This window comes from Chanos chanos, chromosome 14 (genome assembly GCF_902362185.1).
Source record: "Chanos chanos chromosome 14, fChaCha1.1, whole genome shotgun sequence".
Classification (NCBI taxonomy): domain Eukaryota; kingdom Metazoa; phylum Chordata; class Actinopteri; order Gonorynchiformes; family Chanidae; genus Chanos; species Chanos chanos.
In genome coordinates this window covers 15,710,071-15,732,098 of record NC_044508.1, presented here as the reverse complement: position 1 = coordinate 15,732,098, position 22,028 = coordinate 15,710,071, and the positions used below count along the sequence as shown (strand labels likewise).

At 39.7% G+C, this 22,028-nt stretch overlaps 2 protein-coding genes across 2 annotated transcripts; both read left to right on the top strand.

The window, feature by feature from the left end:
• The first annotated feature begins 3,078 nt into the window (after window positions 1–3,078).
• Window positions 3,079–4,122, top strand: gpr88 (G protein-coupled receptor 88). Its single transcript, XM_030792068.1, has one exon. It carries the CDS (start codon window positions 3,079–3,081, stop codon window positions 4,120–4,122), a length of 1,044 nt encoding a protein of 347 aa, XP_030647928.1.
• A 3,990-nt stretch (window positions 4,123–8,112) lies between these two features.
• vcam1b (vascular cell adhesion molecule 1b) lies at window positions 8,113–13,092 on the top strand. Its single transcript, XM_030791109.1, has 8 exons — window positions 8,113–8,410; window positions 8,609–8,896; window positions 9,192–9,467; window positions 10,174–10,452; window positions 11,082–11,393; window positions 11,482–11,757; window positions 12,165–12,425; window positions 12,718–13,092. Exons 1-8 carry the CDS (start codon window positions 8,113–8,115, stop codon window positions 12,876–12,878), a joined length of 2,151 nt encoding a protein of 716 aa, XP_030646969.1. The 3' UTR covers window positions 12,879–13,092.
• Window positions 13,093–22,028: the final 8,936 nt, after the last annotated feature.

Sequence of the window (22,028 nt, the reverse complement as noted above, 5' to 3'; positions counted from 1 at the left end):
ATCAGAGAACCGCTCTGGGGCGTGTTTGGGACGCTTACAACAGCAGTGAAGGGTGTTTGGGTGTCGATTTCAGTTTGGCTGAATGAGATTTGGATAGGCAGGCCCCTCTCTGCTGTGAGGGAGAAATGTAAATGCAGTTTCAGAGAAGGTCTAGTAATATTGTGGCTGTCTGCACTGGGAGGAACTGAGTGTGGTTTACCATAGACATGAAACAACTCAGTCTGGGTGTGGTAAGCTGTCCTTCAGCTACTGTGTAACATGAATCAGCTCAGAGAAGCTGAGAGGTTACTGAATGCAGAAACAGAACAGAAAGTTCCACCCAGTTATCTGTCAGCTGTGCTCTGCAGTAGTCTCAGTGGCCTACACCTCGGCAAAATGTAGCACCACAAAACGGGCTTTTGGCAGGTGAAGGAAGCTTTGCTGGTCTCAACATGCTCTTTTTCCCAGGTGGGGTCATTTTAACAGCAGTTAATTATGGGCTTGATTTTTATGGCAGCATATGTTTATCTCACTTCCGATCCCGTTATGTTGTAGATTTATTTTTATACAATAATGTAAGCTGCGTTTATCAGTGATTGCAGACCAGACTGATTTTGAACTGAAATACTGTTCTGTTTTCTGGTGTGCATAAAGATTGTACTGGTAACATAGCATAAGGCAGTATGATTGTACAAGTTGAACTGAAAAAGGAAGAAATGTCTTGGGGTGGGGGGGATTAGTATAAATTTAGCACCAACCCACTTGTCAGGGTTTTTTTTTTTTTTCTTTTTAGGATGTTTACAATCAAAACACTTTAGTGTCGTTTGGTGCACAATCTGAATAGCAGCTATGAGTGACGTCATCTTTTTTTTTTTTCTCTCTCTCTCACCTGTGGATTTGCCTGCAGATTATAGAGAAAGAAAAAAAACTTGTTTGAAAGAGAAATGTATTTCTGTTCATTTGGTTATAAATTTGACTTACCAGTGGTAATTGAACTTAAATCAAATATTTGTTGAAAAGATGGGAACCAAGACGGTCGAGTAAATGACCGTTCTGATTGTTAAACCTGTAGCACCATGTACATTCCAGATGACATATTGCTTTTCTAATGTTTGTATATTTGGGAGAATCTAAATGATGACATTGTTCTACCTCTTTAAAATATACACAGAGTAGCTAGCTGTAAAATACTCTTGCTATTCACACACACACACACACACATATATATATATATATGTTTTTTTTTTGTTTTTTTTTTGAGCAGTGTAGAAAGGAAATCTATATTACTGTAGAGCAGTATTTTGCTTTTCATAAGCATTTATGGAAAATGATAAGGCTAGTAAAATGCGTCTGGCTGGATTGTATAATATGACTTTTACATTGTACCCAGGTTTCAAATGGAAGAAGGAAAAAAAAGAAAAGAAAAGAAAAATAAAGACTAATTTTCACCACCCCATGCAGAGTCTGCAAATGAAGTTCTGTTGGTAGTTTGTAACCAAGCGGTGTGAAATGGCTAGGTCGTCCTGTGTATCCCACCCACAGCCCAATCAAACCTGTATTTTTTTTTTTTTTTACATTCAAAACCAATCAGCGTGGTGCATGCTGTTAAAAAGGCTCTGTGTTTCTTTTTTCCTCTTCTTCTTCTTCTTCTCGTTTCAGCAGTCTCAAAGAGCATGAGTCCCCTGTCTGCCAATAACACATACATTTCCCAAGACAACTGCCAGGCTGGGCTGATGAAAACGGCTTTGGTTTAATAGACATGAATTGTTTCTCGTTTTTTTTTATGCCCCTCCTTTGAACATTTCAGAGAGCAGGCATTCGGAAGTGGGCGTCCAAAGACTGCAGCAAGTCTACTAACGCGTTCCCTGCTATTAATTCAGCGTGTCATTTGATATGCAAATGATGTGTCTTTCTAATTGCATCTTTTTCGGCATCTGTACAGCTTGTTGCCAAATAACCCCATTTCCAGCTAAGCTTTAAGAAATCCGTTAGTGCATGATAAACTTTTATGGAGAGATCTTGTAATGAGAATCATTATTTTATGCCATAATGTGTTATTCGTTGCAGCCATAGGTTTGTGTCATCTCCAGAGAATCATTCTGAACTTGAATCCAGAGCTCAAAAGTGGCCGTTGTGTCACATTATTGGAGATGAATACACTTTTCATTTCTCCTGTCAGTGAACACATCCTGAAAGCTCAGGCTTTGTTTCATTTGATGACTGTCTTCTTACTCTCCAGAATTACTGTGGTGAATATGTGATACATTTAACTTGTCTGGAATTCAGTGTTTAAGGAATGACTTGATCACATACGACAGAAACCTTCAAAGCAATATTAAAACCAGTAAGTGCATCTTGATGACAATGCATGAAGAATAGGGTTTTTAGGGAATGTTAACTCTCTCCCGTTGGTTCAAATAACACTTCAGATGTCAAAAAATCTTTGTTTGATTGGCACCTTCTGTTCAATGTGACAGACCTGTAGCAACACGACTCTCATCAACGTAATGAGCTAATCAACATGGGGACACGCTGTCTCTGAGGAGAGACAAAAGGATCTGCGCTGTTACAATGAGGCTGAGAGACTCATCGTCACTTCTCTTTGTTGCGTACCCTCATTGTTCCAAGATGCCTCACGCGGAGATGTTAACTATTTGCATTTAGAAAGCACCTATGCAATACTACTTTTTTTTCATTGTTTTTAAGCTTATTGACAAGGAATGTTTAAGTGGCTTTGCACCTGTTTTTTTTTGTCTCGATTCCGAAATTGTGTACTTCTTGGATCCAACACGTGAGAATGATGCGTTAGTGTTTGTTGATCTTATTACATTATTCATGAGTACTCCAGTCTATCAATCCGCATACGTTGGAAGGGTAGGTATTAAAACGCTCGTGTCCTCTCCTTGGTTTGTAGCATTGCTCAGACCTTACAGAGATGCTGTTATCTGCTCATCACCTCAGCATCACCAGAGCAGTCTCGCGTTTATCATTTTTTGGAAATTTCATTGTGAGAAAAATGTTTTAATTAATGGCCCAACATGAAATGACGCAAGACATTATTTTGTTTTCTTGCCGTGTATTTGAAATTAATCTTCAATCATGCATAACGATACGGAACGACCTGCGGGATGCGAACTGGGAAGAGGAGCAAGAATTTCTCTGTCAACAATCTACACATTCATGTCGGTTTTCGGTACTGTTTTAAATTTACTGGTAATATATTTGGTTGTCACTTTCAAAAAACTCAGGACAGCCAGTAATGCGTTTATTGTGAATGGCTGCGTCGCTGATTTGTTGGTGTGCGCGTTTTGGATGCCTCACGAGGCGGTGGCTATATTCACCGGCAGTACTCTCGTGGTAGGGTACCACGTTTTTAAAGAAGCCTTGTTGTTTCTCGGAATCACCGTATCGCTGTTTTCCCATTCTTTAATTGCAGTGAACAGATATGTCTTAATCACTAAAACGCCCGCCACCTACCAGTCACTGTACCAAAAAAGACACACCGAATGGATGATTGGTGGGTCGTGGCTCCTATCTCTTGGATGTCTCCTCTCGTGGCTCACTTCCTTTCGGTACCCAAAGGAAAGATGCGTTGACACGCTGGATGCAACAGCATCATTCGCTGGTGGGATATCCGTAATGTTAAACCCTTTCGCGGGTGGAACGTTGGCTTTTACAGTTATTGCACAAACGGTGATTGTCTTATATTGCTACTTCAAAATATTCCGTAGAGTACAAATTAGCGTGAAGCGTGTCAGTATTTTAAATTTTCAAATAGTTAACAATCTCCCCTATTCGTTTCCGAGAAAGGACAAGCGTCTCGGATTTTACGTCCTCGCAGTGTGCTTCATATTTTTTCTAACAACAGAACCTATTTTCTGGGTTCTGGTTGCGGGACTTTTTGCACCGGTACCTGTGGCACTCTGGACCTCTGCGTGGATCATTTTCTGCACACTGTTTGTTTCCAATCCGTTTCTTTATACATGGAAAAACGAAGAATTCAGAAAATCTCTCAGATCTGTCATGAGAGGAGACTTTTGGAGGGGATCCACCGTGGGCGTCGAGCCAATAACAATCAATACAATCTCGCATATTTTTCCTCGGCAGAACAGTCGGAGAGCATTCTTGGGCGAGATGAACTGAGGAGCAGTACACCTGCATCCTGTCATGTCTTAAAATAAGTAACCCAGTTCTGTTAAAGCCCTGCTGTAATTCAAGCCTGCTGAGAATTGCCAAGAAGTATCTCAGTATGAAAGTCTTAATCAGTTTGTACTTCAAGGTACTGTCTGTTTATTACCCACTGTAAAACTGAATTATGGATATTTTTTAATTGAACTATGTTTTGTATGTAAACAAATTAAACTTGGACCAATGGGCAAAATGTGGTGTTGTTTTTCATAAGAGATTTCTTTACAGTTATATCCGGTTATATCCAGTATCAGGGTTTGCCTGTGTGCATAGACACGTTTCCATCAGAAGTACCACCACAAAGTCTATATACAGCCTAAACGATCACGTACAGAAAAGGAACTACATCCAGTCCAACTCTAAAATATTTACCGGTCTAAAACAACAGCCGGAAATCATTGAATTCACCCCTATTGCAGGCCTGCTACCTATTCATGTAAACAATATGCACTGAGTTTTGTAAAGGAAGCAGGTTTAGGAGATTCCAAGCTAAATGAACTTACTTAAAAATCTAACAGGCTTCCAGATACCAGGGTGCTCTGTGACTCAAGCACCTTTCATCTTTCTCTCATTTTCATGTCAGTGATGAAGAATCACTAAAAAACTGATGACGGGGTGGAATGTCTCAGCTGTGGGACAGAAATGTTTCAGAGACATGAGATAATACAAGGGCACAAGATCATTATCCAACATATCCAACAAGGCAGACTCTCACGCCATCACTTTGCTGCTCTGTGTACTCAGTTAGAAATAGGTCCAGATCTTTATGCTTTTCAATTCAAATTAATATATATATATATATATATATATATATATATATATATATATATATATATATATATATATATATATATTTGGTTTCAAATGTAATGATGCATAAAACAGAAAGCATGCATGCTCGGTTCGTAGGCATCAGATTAAACTTTTAGTGCATACTACACCGTAAACAATAAATAATATCTCATTTTGACATTGATATACAGATGTGCTGAATAGCTTTTCCACATCTGTTTTCAATGAGGGGACATTTATAAATGAGTTTTTTGAATGGTGAATCAGGATACTTACTCTTTGTCTTGGCTGGATTTGGAAAATCCATCTGCTTTGTTGACAGATTAAGTGGCCAAGACAACCAGTATAATTTGGAAAAGAATATTATGTTAGTCAAGCATCGTCAGTGCTGTGTTTGCGTACTGGCACGTTTTGAAATGATAAAATGAAAAAAAAAAAAAATCTATTCCTATTGTTGTCTTTTCTGAGAGATCAAATCCTGACCAGTCATCCTCAGTACTTTTTTACACCGCTTTGTAAATTCGTTTTTGCAGTCTTGTGGAAAAAAGTTAACCCTGTGCCCTTTCTCCCACGGAAAAGAACAAACTAACCTGAAATGATCTGAAACAAATTTTCAGACTCTAATTCTAACTCAAGCAATCTGTTAGACTGCTAATATTTCATTAAAACTGTCTAATTTCATCAACATTTTGCTCCAACAAAATACAGTACATTAAGTGGCGTTATGGTAACACCAACCGATGAAATTATTCTCCTTCAGTCAATTAATTTTTGGCATGCTGGTGGTATTTTACATTTGTTAGGAAAATCAGAGGAAACTCCAGATATGATAAATTGACTGCATAAAAGATTTAATGTGTTTAAAGAAAGGAACACTGGATATTGTATCAAGTCACCAGTTTTATCAAGTTCAAGACACAATTTGAAAACAAAAACATTCTCATTTTGATTTATTATTTCGGATGTAATTGGTTTTGGCATGTATTAACAAAGTTCTATGTCTCATATCCTGAGAGCATGCAATGAGAGCTTGGAAATTTCCAGGCCATGCCCTTCCCTCACATCCCCCTGGAATTCTGTGCCAGCCGAACTGACTCATGACTAACTCAGATAAGCAGGGAAGAAAGGGAAATTGACCATTTTAGAATAATTCAGATTAGAGATGCAGGATCTTTGATGTTTGGGTTAGGGTCATTTGTGGGCTTGTAATGTAAACAGCGTGTGTGATAAAAGTGAAAGTAAAAGATGGTGGAAATTCCCCCATTGTATTCATAGCCAAACAAAAAAAAAAAAAAAGAAACTGTGAAATTGGTGTCTAGGTTGGCATTTCTTATGCTTTATACGGAGTTAGAATCGGAACCAGAGTGAAATTTTTAGTTTCAAATCTCTCAGAATTTGATCATTACTTTTGCAATGTGTTGACCATGGGTTTTTTTTTCAGATGTGACAAAGTAAAGAGAGTGAAATCTAACCACCAGATGACTCCACTGGTTCAGCAGAATAACAGTGCACTGTGTTTTGTGCGTGGGTGTCCTGAGTCACTTGAATCATTTGCCTACATTAGAAACAGTCCCAATCTCTGTCTGTTCTCTCTGCTGCGGACCAATTGTCTTATTTTTTCCATGCACCTTTTCCTTCATAGAGTATGTTTAACGCTACACTCAGTACTGTTATCATGAATAAGCAGTTTTACATGAATGAAACAAAACTGGATTAAACCCAACCAAAGCTTTCAGGTCACACTTCTGATTGTTTGTGTGCTAAACAATCATTTGAGTCACAGTTATGATACAGTCTTAAATGTTGTTACAGAACTGCCATCCCAATCCTCCCTCGCTGTTTTCTTTCTTTTTTAATTTCACTTTCCCATATCTGTGGTTCACCTTCCCAGGGCCGTGGGCATTTCTGGGAAGTGCTGTTGTTGTGAAGGAGTTGATCCCATTTGTCAGTGGGAGAGATTGATAGTAACTCCCTGTAGCAAACTAGAAGCTTCACCAGAGGTAGTGTTTCAGTGTGCCTGCAGGGCTTTAATTTGAGCTCTGGCTGAACTATTCAGCACTGCTTTCATTAGTTTATGATTAATGTCTTCTTTAATGGGCCTTAGATCATCGCAGTGTGCGTGTGTGCGTGTGTGCGCGTGCGCGCGTGTGTGTGTGTGCGTGTCTGCAACGACTTCATTAACTGAGATCTATGAAGTGTTCATGGCTTCCACCGTACGGATGTTTAATAGACCTGCCAGGAAGAGAATGTGTGGAATATGCATAACATCTGAAAATTACTGATGTATACTGTATACCAAGCTGAAATAATGAAGGAAAGGTGAAATTAATCCAGTTCGGATGAACACCAACACACACACACACAGAGAGACAGAGAGAGAGAGAGATGTTCAGGATTTGATATACCAATTTTTTTAATGTTTGACAGAAGTTTAAACGAGAGGTAACGTTTTTTCCACGTTTTTTCCAGGTCGATGAAAAATGCCTACAGCCTTACAGCAGGGGGAGCACGCATGCACATACACAGAGACACACACACAAGTGAAAACGAAGCTAGAGGGACTAGAAATGGTGATTTGTCCGTCACACACTTGGTCGGGGGGTGGGGGGTGTTACAAATTCCCTCCCTCCTCCGTCCATCAGCTCGGTCGGCATTCCCCCTCTAATCCTATAAAAAAGTTCACCCGTGACATCCAAGACCAGAGAGGTCTTTACAACACATCTGCTTTCTTATTGCACGAAATACCGGGGCAGTTCATTAAAAGAATCTGTTACCCTGTATTTTTACGCCATGGCTTTGATACAGTTTTTGATATTAATTTTTTCCATCTCAGGTGAGTTGTCCAAAGAATGCCGTATTCCAGACATTAGGCTGTCCAGGATACGAAACTGTATTAATGACAAATATGTAGCCTATGACGCGTTACTCATTATTGAAAACTGTGTACATTACATAGCTTCTTTGATACTACATGCCTCGTATATATAGGCCTATATATATTTAAATATATGTGGCATGTCGTTTATATGCAACAGCATATATACTGTTATAAAGGCTAAGTGTACCTTAAATGCAACAGTCGCAGGCTTTTCAGTGTGCAAGTAAACGTGCAGTAACAAAAACTACATTTAACTCAACAAATAAACTTCGTGCATGCTTTCTTTTTCTTTTAAAGTTCAGTCGTTTGATGTGGAACTTACACCAAAGAACGCAATGTGGAGAGTAGGCGACAAACAGCAGTTGACATGCAAAGTGAAGAAATGCAGCGAACCAGTCATTTTCTCTTGGAAGTCTCTGGAGGATAAACCACTATATGCTTCTATGACATCTACCTCTGAAGAATCCGTGCTCTTAGTCGAAAAAGTTACTGAGCATAATGAAAATCGGGTTCAGTGTCTAGCCAAATGTGGGTCCGTTTCGAAGCAGAGGAGTGCAAGCATAAAAGTCTACTGTAAGTTTATTCACACTTTATAACAAAAAACATCTCTTTTATACGTAAATGCATCCTGCATAAATGCTGTAAAAGTTATTTTCTATTTTATGGGATATGGGATATGTTACTTTCGAGAAACATAACGTGTTGGGTGCATTTCTATAGTTTCTACCGCGGGCGAAGGTTAATGGTCTTTGCTTTAATTTGATACCACAGCTTTTCCAAACAACCCTGTCATATCAGGCCATGATGACATGGTGCTTGGTGTGGAAAGCACTCTAACCTGCGAGGTGTCTGATGTCTACCCCGTGGAGGAAATTGGGATCGAATGGCTGGCCGGGGACAATATCCTCAGCAGTAGTGACGGGAGCGCCGTGTCTACATTAAGTTTAACGCCCACCACAGAATTAGACGGAGATAAAATCACTTGCAGAGTTACCCTTCATCTGAATGGACTGCAGCCCGATGAGACCAGAGAAACCACCGTGACCATGTCCGTCCTTGGTAAGTCCCAACGGTGTATTGTTCTAATTAACGGTAGTGACCCTGGTGTGATGTACATAATGTAGCCTTAAAACGGTTTACTAAAGACAGTTTTAATGCAGTAACTGGTGCTGCAGCTTCCGAGCAGTGTAATGAAAAAACTGTAATGTCTAATGGAACACATGAGTGACTGTACACATCCCAAATTACCTTGAAACTGTCAGCTATATTTTGCTGTATTATATGATAATGCGAAATGGATTACTGAGTGTTGTTCATAAATCTGTACTGACACGGTGTACACTTTGGTTGGCAGCACCACTTCTGAAGCCCTCCATAGATGTAAGTCCTAAAACGGAAATTGAGGAAGGGGAATCCCTGACCATCTCCTGTCACACTGACGGTGTTAAGGTGGATCGAGTGGTGCTGCGCAGGGTGGTTGAAGGTGAAGAGATGGAGCTGCAGTCAAATGATGACACGGACACCTCTGTCACCATCCACCCTGCCCAAATGAACCACACAGGCCTGTATGAGTGTGAGGCCTCCAATCAGTACGGCAGTCAGAAAGCCAGTGTCAACATCACTGTCAGAGGTCAGTGTCAATCTTTTTGACTGTTCATGGTTATATAGCAAGGTGTGTAGACCTCATATCCTCATGTAGACCTCATGTAGACCAGCTGTCTGTTTTATTTCCTTTGACTAATGACTCTTCTCTTGTCAGAATAAAGTTCTTGGAAACTATGTTAATTTTTGAATAAGACATCATGGTATCTGCGGTCCATTGAATGCGTAGGCAGTGATAGCTATTTCTGAGAGTGCTGTAAATTCAGACACGTGAGAAAAGAGGAACTGGTTGTAACCCAAAAGCGGTTTCCCCAAATCCCATGGGGATGCAGTGAGAGTGATGACTAGTGGTGACATCACCTACCTTGCTTTATAAAAATGCATCCGTGGGGTATAGAGACAATAGATATTTACAAGAGACCAAGACATCTTTACAGTTTAACTAACCTACAATGTTTATGTTTGTAATTGTTCCTGTGGTCTTGTGCTTCTTTTCTCAAGGTAAATCACTGACATTTATTATAATGTAGTTTTTATGGCACTGATCAGTTAGATGGCATTATAAAAAAGTATATTAAATAAGTAACCTCCTTTTATTGTTAACATGTTTTTTCCTGTCAGCCAGAGGTCTGAATTTGATTGTGTTGGCCTTAGCCCGGTGAATGAGTCGTTCAGTCACTTGATTAGTTATTAGACTTTATCTAACCCAACAGTTTTGTGTTTGCTCTTTTTAGGTTACCCTCTGGAGGTGGAGCTGATCCCAAATCAGAGCCTCATTTCTGCTGAGAAGGGTTCCAGCCTGGTCTTGTCTTGTCAGGCCTCTGGTTGCCCCCAGCCTGAGTTCTTCTGGAAGAGTCTGTTGGACATGCCAGTACACAGCCGCTCTGAAACCCAAGGCTTCCTCTCTCAACTCTATCTCAGCCCACTGAGGCTGGAGGATGAGAGAGCTTACACATGTGAAGTGAAATGTGGCTCCGTTCTCAAATCCAAAGTCATCGATGTCCAGGTTTTCTGTAAGTATCATCAAAAAGGCTTTTGATCGATAGATTGTTTCCAAACAAATTTTCATAATATTTGACAAAAAACTTGATAAACTATTACTGTCTAAAAAAAATAAGAGGGTAATATATTATACAGAAAAGCTGATTTGTTTATAATGGGTTATTTATTGTCAGATTGACGCACTCAGTATAGGAATATACATTACAGTGCAATAGCCCTGGGCTCTGTCAGACTCTGTGTGGTTTTCTGTGAGATAGCCTAATTTGACTACAAACACCTGCAATGCTATGTGTGTTAGTGTGGGACAGAAGTAAGTGAAAAGATTACTCTCACAATGAGCCAAGACTTAGATTTTAGCAGTCTTCCGCCGAAACATAACACAGTGGAAATGTCTAAAACTATTCTTTATTCAGGGTGAATATCTTTATTGTTAAGGATATGAACAGGGCTGCTATGGCATGGAAACTATTAACAATCTGGATTTTACTGAAAATAAACCAGTTACTCTGAAGCATAGGACCAGAACAAAAATGTGCAGTTATAGGGGTGCCCTGGACTGTTGTTAGACTGAGAAACATTTGTTTAGTTCACCATTATCTCATTCATAGACAACTTGTATCCTTTTTTCTTTTTCTCTTAGCTTTTCCTCAGAATCCGGTCATAGAACATTCCGGGCCGTTCCTGGCAGGACATGAGAACCTGATGAAGTGCTCAGTACCAGACGCATTCCCAGGCTCCAACTTTCAGATTCAGTGGATGGCTGGAGAGAGGGAGCTGTCCTCTGATATTGGTTCTTTCTCAAGTGAACCTCAGAACCTGACCTCCACATTACGCTACACTCCTGAACCTGAGGACCAAGGAAAAGATATAACCTGTAGGGTCACTTTGGCGATGCGTGGTTTACCAGAAACCCAGATTGACAAATCGGCTTCGACTGTGGTGATGCTACAATGTAAGTGTGTTTTGATCTGTGGAACACTACGGAATTTTACAGTTTCACGTGAAAATGTTTAGCTGACAGCAGTGGTATTATCTTACAGCTGCCCCCAAAAATACCTTCATCGCTGTCGACCCGGAGAACGAAGTGAAGGAAGGAGAGCCTGTGACCATTTCCTGCCACACTGACGGTGTTCCCGTGGGTCGGGTGGTGCTGCGCAGGATGGTGGAAGATCAAGAGATGGAGCTGCAGTCCAGTGACAGTGCTCACAGCTCCATCACCATCCCCTCTGCCCAAATGAACCACTCAGGCCTGTATGAGTGTGTGGCCTCCAATGAGCATGGCACTCAGAAAGCCAGGGTTAACGTCACTGTGAGGGGTAAGTTTGACTCACATTCACACTTTGCACATATGCCTCTGCCTTTTGCCACTGTGTCTAAATTTTTCCACTGGTTTCGGCCAAGTGTTATATCTTGTCATTTCATTTCTTTCATGCTTACACAACAATATCCTGTTTACAGTTTGCCAAATAATGCTCTTTCAGCACTAGACATGGTATTAAAGCTGGGTCTCTGCTTGATGGTTGTCTAATGGTCAGAAACACTGCAACTATGGCAACGTTCTGCTGTCCTCTGTCAGCATAGTATGTCCCTGTTGTGCATAAGGGGCTGGTTAATTAGTTTAAAGTCATAGTTCATTTTTAACTCTCCACCATTATAAAATGCTTTGTTTTTTTTTTTTTGCTTGGCACTCACAGTCTCTAAAATATTTGCTCCCCCCCCGCAGCACCACCCAGGAACACGACGGTGGAGGTTTTGCCATCGGTGGAGGTCCAGGAGGGACAGAACATCACCATTTTCTGCCACTCTGTCTGTTTCCCTCCTCCTGCCACTCTCCTCAGGAACTTGGATAACAACATGGAGCTCCATTCCCCAGACGGCACCTTCCACCTCATAAACCTCACGTCCAACCACACAGGATTGTATGTGGTCAACGTTAGCAACGACCTGGGCTTTGACACCGTCAACTTCACCATCAGGGTAACAAGTAAGTCAGTCCGTTCAAACCTCCTCTCCCTCGGCGGACGCCTCTTCAGACCGTACATCTGCATTGAGCTAGAATTTAAAAAAATGTTAAAATGTCATGTAAATCTGTTCGGTCACAAACGCAAACCTGAATAATAATCCCAAATCCCAAACAAAATAACAGCACTGCCATTTCTACAGTGACTAAATGTTAGTCTTATCTGATCCTCTCTAATGAGATAAAATATATACTTGTTGTCTTTCGTGTGAACATGACTGTACTCAATGTCTTGCCATTTTGTTTCCATTAACAGAGGCAAGATCAGCGTCACCCCCTACTTGGGAAAATGTTGGCATCCTCTCCTTAGGTTTGGGAACAGCTGTTGTGAGCATTGCTGGTGTGCTGGAGCATTTGAGAAGGGCCAGGAAGAAGGGATCATATGAACTGACAAAGTGCATGCCAAGTAAAGTGTAGACAGAAAGAAGAGACTTATGGAGAAAGCTTGTTGTGAATAATATACTGTAGACCAGGTTACTGGAATGGGATGAATTACTAGCAGTGGTCTTGAACGAAAGAAGTCAACTGCTGAAGCAAAGCATATTCATTCAACAGCTGGAGACAGTTAGTATTACATGTTATGGGCCTTTGTGACAGGGTCAAACACTCTGCCAGGAATGTAAGAGGTCTTTGTTTGCCTGTGTGTATGTGTGTGTGTGTGTGTGTGTGTGTTATAGGGAGAGAGAGAGAGAGAGAGAGAGAGAGAGAGAGTTATCTGTATATGTGTAAATTGTGTACATTTTTTGTAAATGCTTTTGGAGTCTTAGATGACCATTTGTGGCCTTTTTAAATTCTTTGGCAGCTTCCTTGACAACTTCTAACCAGCTTACGATAGGGAAATGAAATGTTATTTATGTAGAGCAGTTTTAATTGCACACTTTAAAGCCCTGTGATAAACTGGTTAAGTTGTTTATCCAATACTCTGATGCATATTGCATCATTTATCTAAAATGTACAATACAGGCATGTATATTAAAGCTGTAATGTGTTACAAAGCAATAACTTCTGATCATGATATATACTGTAAAACAATAGTATTTCACTTTCATAAATTAGAGAGGAGCAAGTATGTTTGGTACAGTTAAGCAGTAACCACAATACAAAAATAATGGCAAAAAGTATTCAAGCTTCCTCTTTTAGCTCATAATATCAATATCTGTTACAAAAAAACAACTGTGTGTGTTTGTCTGTCTTTTATTCAGTTTTTGTAGACATGAAAAAATAAATGTGCAATAATAAATATTTTTAATGAAAAATAAAACCCTGTGATTTGTACAACCGACAACCGACAAGTCAAGTGATGAAGGGAAATACCCGGGAAAGTTCAGTTCATTTGAGGGGCTTTCGAGTGAGTCACCATCCACCCTAACTTACAACTTTAGTTTCATTTTCACTGCAAGTTCCGGGAAATTAGGTCTCTTCTATTTCACTGCTGAAGACACCATCTGAAAAAACACTCTCCTTTCCTCTGTACGAAAACACAATATACAGGAAGGTTCTAAAAAAAAAATAGGGTTCTGATTATTTTGAGATCAAGATGGAGTGTGGTACGTGACTGTTGGCGAAGGAAGTAAAATGGGTCATATGATATTTTCACATAGATAAGGAGCTCTGTTTCTGATGATGAAGCAAGGAATGTTGCAGAATCTTTGATAATTGTTGGAATTCTTTAAAAAGTATCAAAAAGCTTCCTTGTTTTAGCGTTCAGTAAAAGTGTTTAGGTTAACGCCCTTATTTCTGATCAGATAACGAACGCATCAGGCAGTGAATGATAACTGTCATTTTCTTTCAATCCTAAACTGAGAGCTTAGTTGCTTTGTCTCGGTATCATTAACGACTAGAGACAAACCCCACGAGCCGGTCTTTTTACTGACAGCTTTATTACAATCCAGACGGGAGCACGGTAGAAAACAGCGTGCACCGAGCGCTCCTTCCAGACACGCCAAGCTCACACCTAACATTTTGTTTAATATAGCACACACAAATGAGTACATGGAGTGTACTAACAAGCCTCAATCATGTTCCCTGCTCTTTTTTTAGTGTCTTATCTATTGATTTTTTTTTTTTTTTACCCCGTGGAGCTATAACAGGCAGTTGTCATGGAGACTGCCCAGATGTCGTGCTTTAGAGAGCAGTATTTTCTCTCCCTTCGCTTTTCTCGTATCGGGAGGGATACAGATTGTAGGAGAAGTGAGAAGGTGCAAATGGAACAATGTACAGCTTAGAGAGAGAGGGAGAGAGAGAGGGAGAGAGAGAGAGAGAGAGAGAGAGAGAGAGAGGGAGAGAGAGAGAGAGAGAGGGAGAGAGAGAGAGAGAGAGAGAGAGAGAGAGAGAGAGAGAGAGAGTGTCTTTCCAGGTCAGTGCTGAGATTTGTTTTGCCCTATTTAAGGGTAGCTGTTTTTAAAGATATCAATATACTCAACGAGTTCCTATCAGTTTAAGCACAACATCCTCACACTTTTTAAGTCAATCTTCAAAGCTTGGCTTGACCAGTTAATGTGTTTTTCCAGAAGAATGAGCCAGCTCCATGAACTGATCAGGGATCAGTTTTGGTTTGATACAGTTGACTCTGGGGACATATCTAAGATCTACTGTTATTTTTTTCCCTAACCCATTCAGGAAACAAGCTGTGCTGTTCTGAACTCTGAGTGGAGAGAGAGTGCAGTTAATTTATCTCTGTTTTTCAAAACAATTTCTAACCTAATTTATAATATTTGTCAGGCTGTATAAGGCAACACAAGCCTGTAGCCCACATAACCTTCACTATTTTGCAATACCTTATTTTGTAAATATTGAATAAATCAAATGCCATGTCAGTTACTGATCTCACACCCTATACAACTTAGGTTATGTTCAGAGGAGGGAAGTTGTTCGGTGGATGTTGGTCTTCAGTGCTTCTAGGTTTGACATTGTGTTTTAAAACTCATCTTGACGGGTCAAAGAGCTCACGTCCATGCATGCAATATGATAGTCATTCGAAACTGCTGAACAAAATACGCAGAATGCGTATTCGCTTAGTTTTGTTGAAGGGTTTTTGAACATTCAGTGGAGTGCTGCGTGAGTAATTGACGTGTTTCGTTGTACTCTATGTGCATGTTGGTTGTGTAAATGGTACAGCTTTTGACTCAATGTCACCCAAAAAGCTTCGCGCGATAAATCATAAATGCTGCACTGGACGCCGTTTTACACGTAGCCTTCCTGAGGGGATCTTCTCTAGAGGGTAACCCTTTGTGACCCCATATGCCTTCTGAATCTGTTACGTAAGTGACCGTCAAAGACACTCAGCAGAAAAAAGAACATTTCACACTCTATGTCAATGATTTGTGTGGGCTGTTGTCACTTTTAATCGCCTCCTAGCTAGCGGTATTTCCTGCCTTTAACGGCGGAAGCCGGGGGAGACAGGGGCTCGCCTGCCATCTCGAAGAGACTAGCGCGGGCTGCTGCTGTTTCATCGTGCTTGTTTGTTTGATTATCGCTTTAAACAATAACCTGATATTTATGGAGCAGAACCCCCCCAGGTTGAGCAGATGGCAGTTGACCCAGGGTTTCTGCTTTCATATAGAGCATCCTTTACCCCCTCAGGCAACTGAATGTCAGAAAAGCACATCTGTCAGCATCTTACAAAAAAAAAAAAATTGCTTCTTTGCGCTGCTACTTCTTTAAAGTATTTTACAGTCAGCACACATAACAACACATCTTCCTTTAACTGTGATGTACTGTGCATTCCTTTAGTTTCAACCAGATTAGAACAAAGTTGTTTGTTCCTCTTGTTTTTAGCTTGTAATACATGATCAGTATTTCTCCCCCTTCCGAAAAACATGTCCAGAGTGAATGGGGTGGAATTTTTGCCAGGCCAAGGTTATTGTGCAGCATAGGTTTTTTTTCATAAATTCTTTCCACCACTACCTCTGGAGGATTGTAATGGAAGACTGCCTTGTGTTTCCAAGGTTACTCTCACATCTTGAGAAACGCACTGACCCAGCAGTCAGGGGATTCTTTTATATCTCCACCAGTCAAACAACGCTTTCTTTGCGCGGGGCTAAGGGTGACTCAGCAGTGTTCAGAGTTCCTACCTACAGAAACATTTAATTTGAGACTGGGGACAGAGATAGATCATTCTTATTTATCAAGACTTTTTCTAAAATGCATCTCTCTCTCTTTCTTTCTCTCTCTCTCTGTCTCACACAGAGAGAGGGGGAGGGAGAAAACATATTTCTTTAGGGGTACAGCCTGCCTTATGGGGATTGTCTGTTTTCAATATTTGATGACCCTGGTTGTACACTCTTCCTGCCCTGTTGCTTCAATGAAATCTTGCAGACATCTGAAAGTTCTTCAGTTTCTGTTTTTTCCCTTTTTATCTTTTTGCTCTAAAGAGTTCCAATAACAGAGTTTTATGTTTCAGTTTGTCTTGATTTTACTGCCTCTGAGATTTTGGAAGAGGTCTAATAAACAAACTTTATATGAGCTCATGTAGCAGTGACCAACTGATTCTTTTGTTCCTACGGCGACACATCCACTCGACAGGAATCAGCGTTCGACCCTAGAGAGTTTGACCTCAACATGTGTCTACACAAAGATTTGAAAGTATGCACCAAATAAGAAATGTTTGGCAAACAGTTGATGCAGACCTCAGCAAAATGCTGTACTGAACTAACAGTTCTCTCTCAGCGCAGGTACATTTTGTTTTAATTTCATAACTTCTGACCCCTTGATAATAAAACCCTTTTCTGTGAAGAGATTTTCACTGTAGTCCCATGCAAACAGCTACAAAAAAATATGTCAGGGTAAGAATGTTCTATGTCTATTTAAAGCACATCCTGAATGCACAGCAACAGGGAAGTCTCAAATGTAGCTGATGCATCATCAAAAGTGTTTAATGCAATGTTTAATACATTGTCAAAGTTACAAAAGTTCAGAAAGTCCTTGTCCAAAATGTACCGTCTCATGTTTAATCATACAAATGTATAAACAGAAATTATGCAGCAGCAACTGTCTGGTTTTATCATGTATCATGTACAAGGCTATTGGTTTATACTTGTCTTAATTGTTATTTTTGGCTAGACTCTTAACACATTCACACACACACACACAAAAAAGGAGAGAGTGATAAAATGAAAACTTTTGATGAAAGTTTGATTCTTTGACTACAGGACCATCTGAAAGTAGCGTATTTTCAGCTGCGTAAGAAATCAGGCTCTTTGATGAGGAATGTAGGTTACAGTAATTAAAAAAGAGGGGGCATCTTGGAGAGTGGGGGAGTCAGTTTATGGGAACAGAAGAGTACAAACATGCCTTGCTCTCTGGTTCATCCCTTTGGTGCTTGTGGAACAGGGCCAGAACAAACAGAGCTACACTAAACCATGACTTGACTCACTGTTATGCACTCAGATAATGAACTGTTTGAGGGGGTAATGTCAGATTTAAGCCACTTTGCCGAGGGAAGAATGTTCACTCCTATCAATAACATATCAGTGTAATCTCAGAAGGGGTTAAGTTAAAGTACTCTGCTTATTGTTAGAGGTCTTCTTAGATTCTTTTGGGAAACGTCCGTCTTCATACAGCCCATTTGTTTATATTTGTTCTGTTTCTCTGTTACACCACTGAAATATAGTAACTTTTCTGTAATCATAAATTGTGTGGGAAAGTTGGCTCAACCAGGGGAGAATTAAATGAATATAAATGTAATTAAAGTTATATGTAAATATCAAATTCAGTGTTTAGTCCTTATGATCATCAGTACCAGTAATCCAGAATGTTGTATGTCTTGTTTGGTTGTTTGTTTAAATCACAACAAAAACTGTAGAACTACTCAAGCACAAAGCTTTTTATGTCAACAACTATTCGTGACTTGGCAAGCTTTGATAAATTTTTCAGATATGACCTCCCACGGTGTAGCATCACAACATCAAATTCAGATAACAGTGGTTTGATTGTTCCCAGCTGTCAAAACATCAGAACAATTTAAGTAAACAAAATCAGAAAACTAACGAGAGCAAATCTGCAATATTTTGAGTTTTATAGAGTTGTATGGTGAGAGCTGATACATATTTGGTCAGAATGAACAGGGCTTGCATTTTCAGAAAGGAATTTCAAGTAGCTTCTCTCCTTCAGTGGTTTCAAAGCAGCATAATGTTGTCTGGCAAACTTCGGCGTGAGAAAGAGAGCAACTTCTTAAGAGAGAATTAATGCAGACCATGTCACGGGTTAGATGATATTTGCAGCCTAACAAAGACTCACTATTATCTATATGATCATACATATGTATTAAGGCTTTGAATCTTTTTTTTTTTTTGGGGGGGGGGGGGGGGGGGGGGGGCAGATTCTCTGGTTATAAGCACCGACAAAACTTGGAGTGTGTGGGCAATTTGCTCAGGGTAACTCAGGAAACAGTGCAAGCTTGAGTATGATCCCTTTTGGAATGGTTTAAACCGTTTCCATGGGAACTCCTCCACTTTGGTTGTCTGGAACTGCTGATTTTTTTGTTCTAAGATGCGTTTTTTGTTTTTTTCCTTTTCTCGTATTTGAAATGCAGGTCCTGCCTTCTTCTCCCTGGGTTTAGCTTGTTGTTTGAGGTGTTAGATTTATAGTGTGGGGTTGTTTTCGCTACTGATTCTTAGTTTGACTATATTTTTAGTTTCCTGTGCATTGTTTTGTAACATGATTACTCAAATGAAGAGAATGAGATATTTTATTTTTCTTTGAAAGAAAAGGAAACTCTGAATTGAGTCTTTGTAAATGTCTTGACAAAGCAAACAATGGTACTGACAAGTTTTCTCTGAAAATTTCACATTTCTTCCAACTTCTCTTTTCACTCTGTGTGCACTTTCATTATGTGTGTTCTTCACAGAATACTAATAATATTAATAATGTGCAGAATCATAGAATTATTGCATATTTCTTTGCTAAAATGAACAAATTATCCATGAGGTGATTATGGTTCTGTTTTCACAGAAAAGTTTGAAAGTGTGTCATGTTTTCACATAAAGATATACAGATGGATTGAGGGGTTGCTCTGATTGTGGAGTGACATCTAGTGGTTAAACATAATTACTTTCTTTCTTTCTTTCTTTCTTTCTTTCTTTCTTTTAGAGCTAAACTTTACATTAATTACATGTTTGTGCAATAATTCCAGCTTTAACTTGTACAAAAGATTGTAACTAATGTAACTTTGTAACTAATGCTTGGAAAAAAACTCGTCATGTGTTATTTATGCCACAGCAATACCAACAATTTGGCCTCATAGGGCCCTAATGAGAGTTAAAATGTGAAGGAAAAGGACAAGATACGAGATACCTGTTACAAGGACCATAAACAGCTGCGTTTTTTCAAACGGCGTTGATCAGACAAGGGGCAGGACCCTCAACAAGGACACTGTGCTTCACGTCTCCATCTAGTGGACAGAATATGAAATGACAAGACACAAGAGAAAGAAAACACAAATCTACACATGTTCAGCTACAATATGAATAAGATGGTCACCATTAATGTGTCAGTCTAGAGCAATGAAGGGGAGAATGTTTTGGTCAAACATGCAAACATGAAATGTTCAACAACTTCATGCAAGAGCATTGTATAATTGTTTTCATAACAGGGTGACATGGCCACACATCCAAAATGTCTCAGTGAACTTTTCCCACTGTGCCACTGGATTGAATGAACTGAAGTTCTGGGCTGTGCTCCAGTATGCACACATCCAAGTCCATAATTTCTGATCTGTCACCATCGTAGAATACTCCATACTGATATTGGAGAGCATTACATTGAGTGATTTGCAGTTTTTAGGACTCTTTCAGTTTAAATGCCAATCAGCTGATGAAAGGAATAGTTATACTGAACATGTGGGACACTAGCATTGTACACAACTTCTTCATTTGTTTCATTATTTGTAGTTGTCAATGGATTCTTGGGTTGTTCTTTTTTTTCCACTTGCAAATATGAATATTCAAATATAAGTTCCTGTCCGTATTCTTGAACATCCAGCAAGTCTGTTATGTGGCACTGAGAGACATATGTGGCTAACGACGGAGGTCAAAAAATGGTTAATTCAAAGATGACAAGTCATCACGGTACAGCACAACAATATTGTATCTAAGGTGTATCACCGTACCAGAGTTGTAAACATAGTCCAGGGCCATTTAGAAAAGTCTCCCTGCAGTAAAAACAATTTGTTAACTAATAACCAGCAACCTCGTCAGTGAGGAGAATAGACTAGACAAAAAACTCGACCACCCATCAAGGTAATATGTACACAGATAAAAATGCATACTTCATCATGGATAGTTATATACAAAGACTGAACATCAAACAACACTAAAAAACAATATTTCGGTGGCTCAGAATTGCTGACAAGTCTGATGAAAGAGAGCAGAGAGCAGCGCTTTGAGGTGCTTACTTGCAGTAATACTCTCTGTATGGATCTCAAGGTTCCAAGCCTTAGTAATGTGTATAACAGTAGGCAACGTCATTACAGAGGGTAAAGGAAGACTCTTGTTCCGTCAGTGTTCCTCTCCCTGTTGTTTTCCTTGATAATATGTTCCATTGTCTCTTTGATCAGGACATTAAAGGAGAAAGTAAGATTAGAGGGCAATGGGAAACAAAAACTATGATCTTACATTGTGCTGCCTGCCGCTCCATGTCCATTATAACTACTGCTATTTGGTCTATTAGAGATAGTTGGATCAGACTCTAACTCATATCCTGCTTTCTTTTCCTCTTGGCTTGTTTTTCTTCCACTCCACCATTCTTCTCACGTAGGATTTTTTTGCTCTCTTTTCACAGAAAAACAGTAGATGCTTTCTGGCTTAAAAGTAGGTCATGGGACTATCTTTCATTTCAGGTAATTTTATAGATGTCTGAGGACCACCAGAGATAGCTCAGTTATTCTGTAGGTTTGACCTGTTTACTGCAAAGGTTAACTAGCTGTATTAGTTGAACTAGTTGCACTAGTTATACTAGTTGTAATCCCAGTGTTGTATTGGTATCTCTCCAGGCCCCCCACCCCCATCCCTGTACATGTAACTTCTGTCTAGATGGCTGCTCCTAAAAAGACATCTCATCCCCCTTATTGAGCAAATGTTGTATGTGATGTTGCTTCTTTCTGTTAACAGAACTATGATTCTAGGGGATTGATTTGTATAAAAACCTTTTCATTTGTACCTATCATAGCTCAATGTTTATAACAAAACTTGTCCACCTTGAGCTATATAATTTCTTTACCTACGTTGTATAACAAGGATGAATCATACAAATCATGGTTTATGGATCGTAGTAATCTTACCTCAAGAACAAGTAAGCTAACGTTACTAATCTCATTGTCTTCGCCTCTTGTGTACATCTGGGACTGACGTCTGACGGTCAGAATTTAATGTCTTAAACTGCTAATCTTGCTTCCAAAATGAAAGTACTAAGTATTGCATCTTAGCTGTCACAAAGCAATCAGATTGAAAATCCCCCTCCCATTATTCTGTAAAAACACAAGAATATTTTCAATCACGGCGTTTGCATTGTAATTGTGCGCGTGCGTGCCGCGTCACTGTTTCGACGTCATTAAGTGACTGTAGGCGACAA

Bases quoted from the DNA above. Each gene is read 5' to 3' on its own strand.
- gpr88 (XM_030792068.1), top strand. From the start codon at position 3,079: ATGCATAACGATACGGAACGACCTGCGGGATGCGAACTGGGAAGAGGA.
- vcam1b (XM_030791109.1), top strand. From the start codon at position 8,113: ATGCTTTCTTTTTCTTTTAAAGTTCAGTCGTTTGATGTGGAACTTACA. The intron at 8,897-9,191 runs GTAAGTCCCAAC...TTTGGTTGGCAG, and splicing joins CGTGACCATGTCCGTCCTTG to CACCACTTCTGAAGCCCTCC. The intron at 11,394-11,481 runs GTAAGTGTGTTT...ATTATCTTACAG, and splicing joins GACTGTGGTGATGCTACAAT to CTGCCCCCAAAAATACCTTC.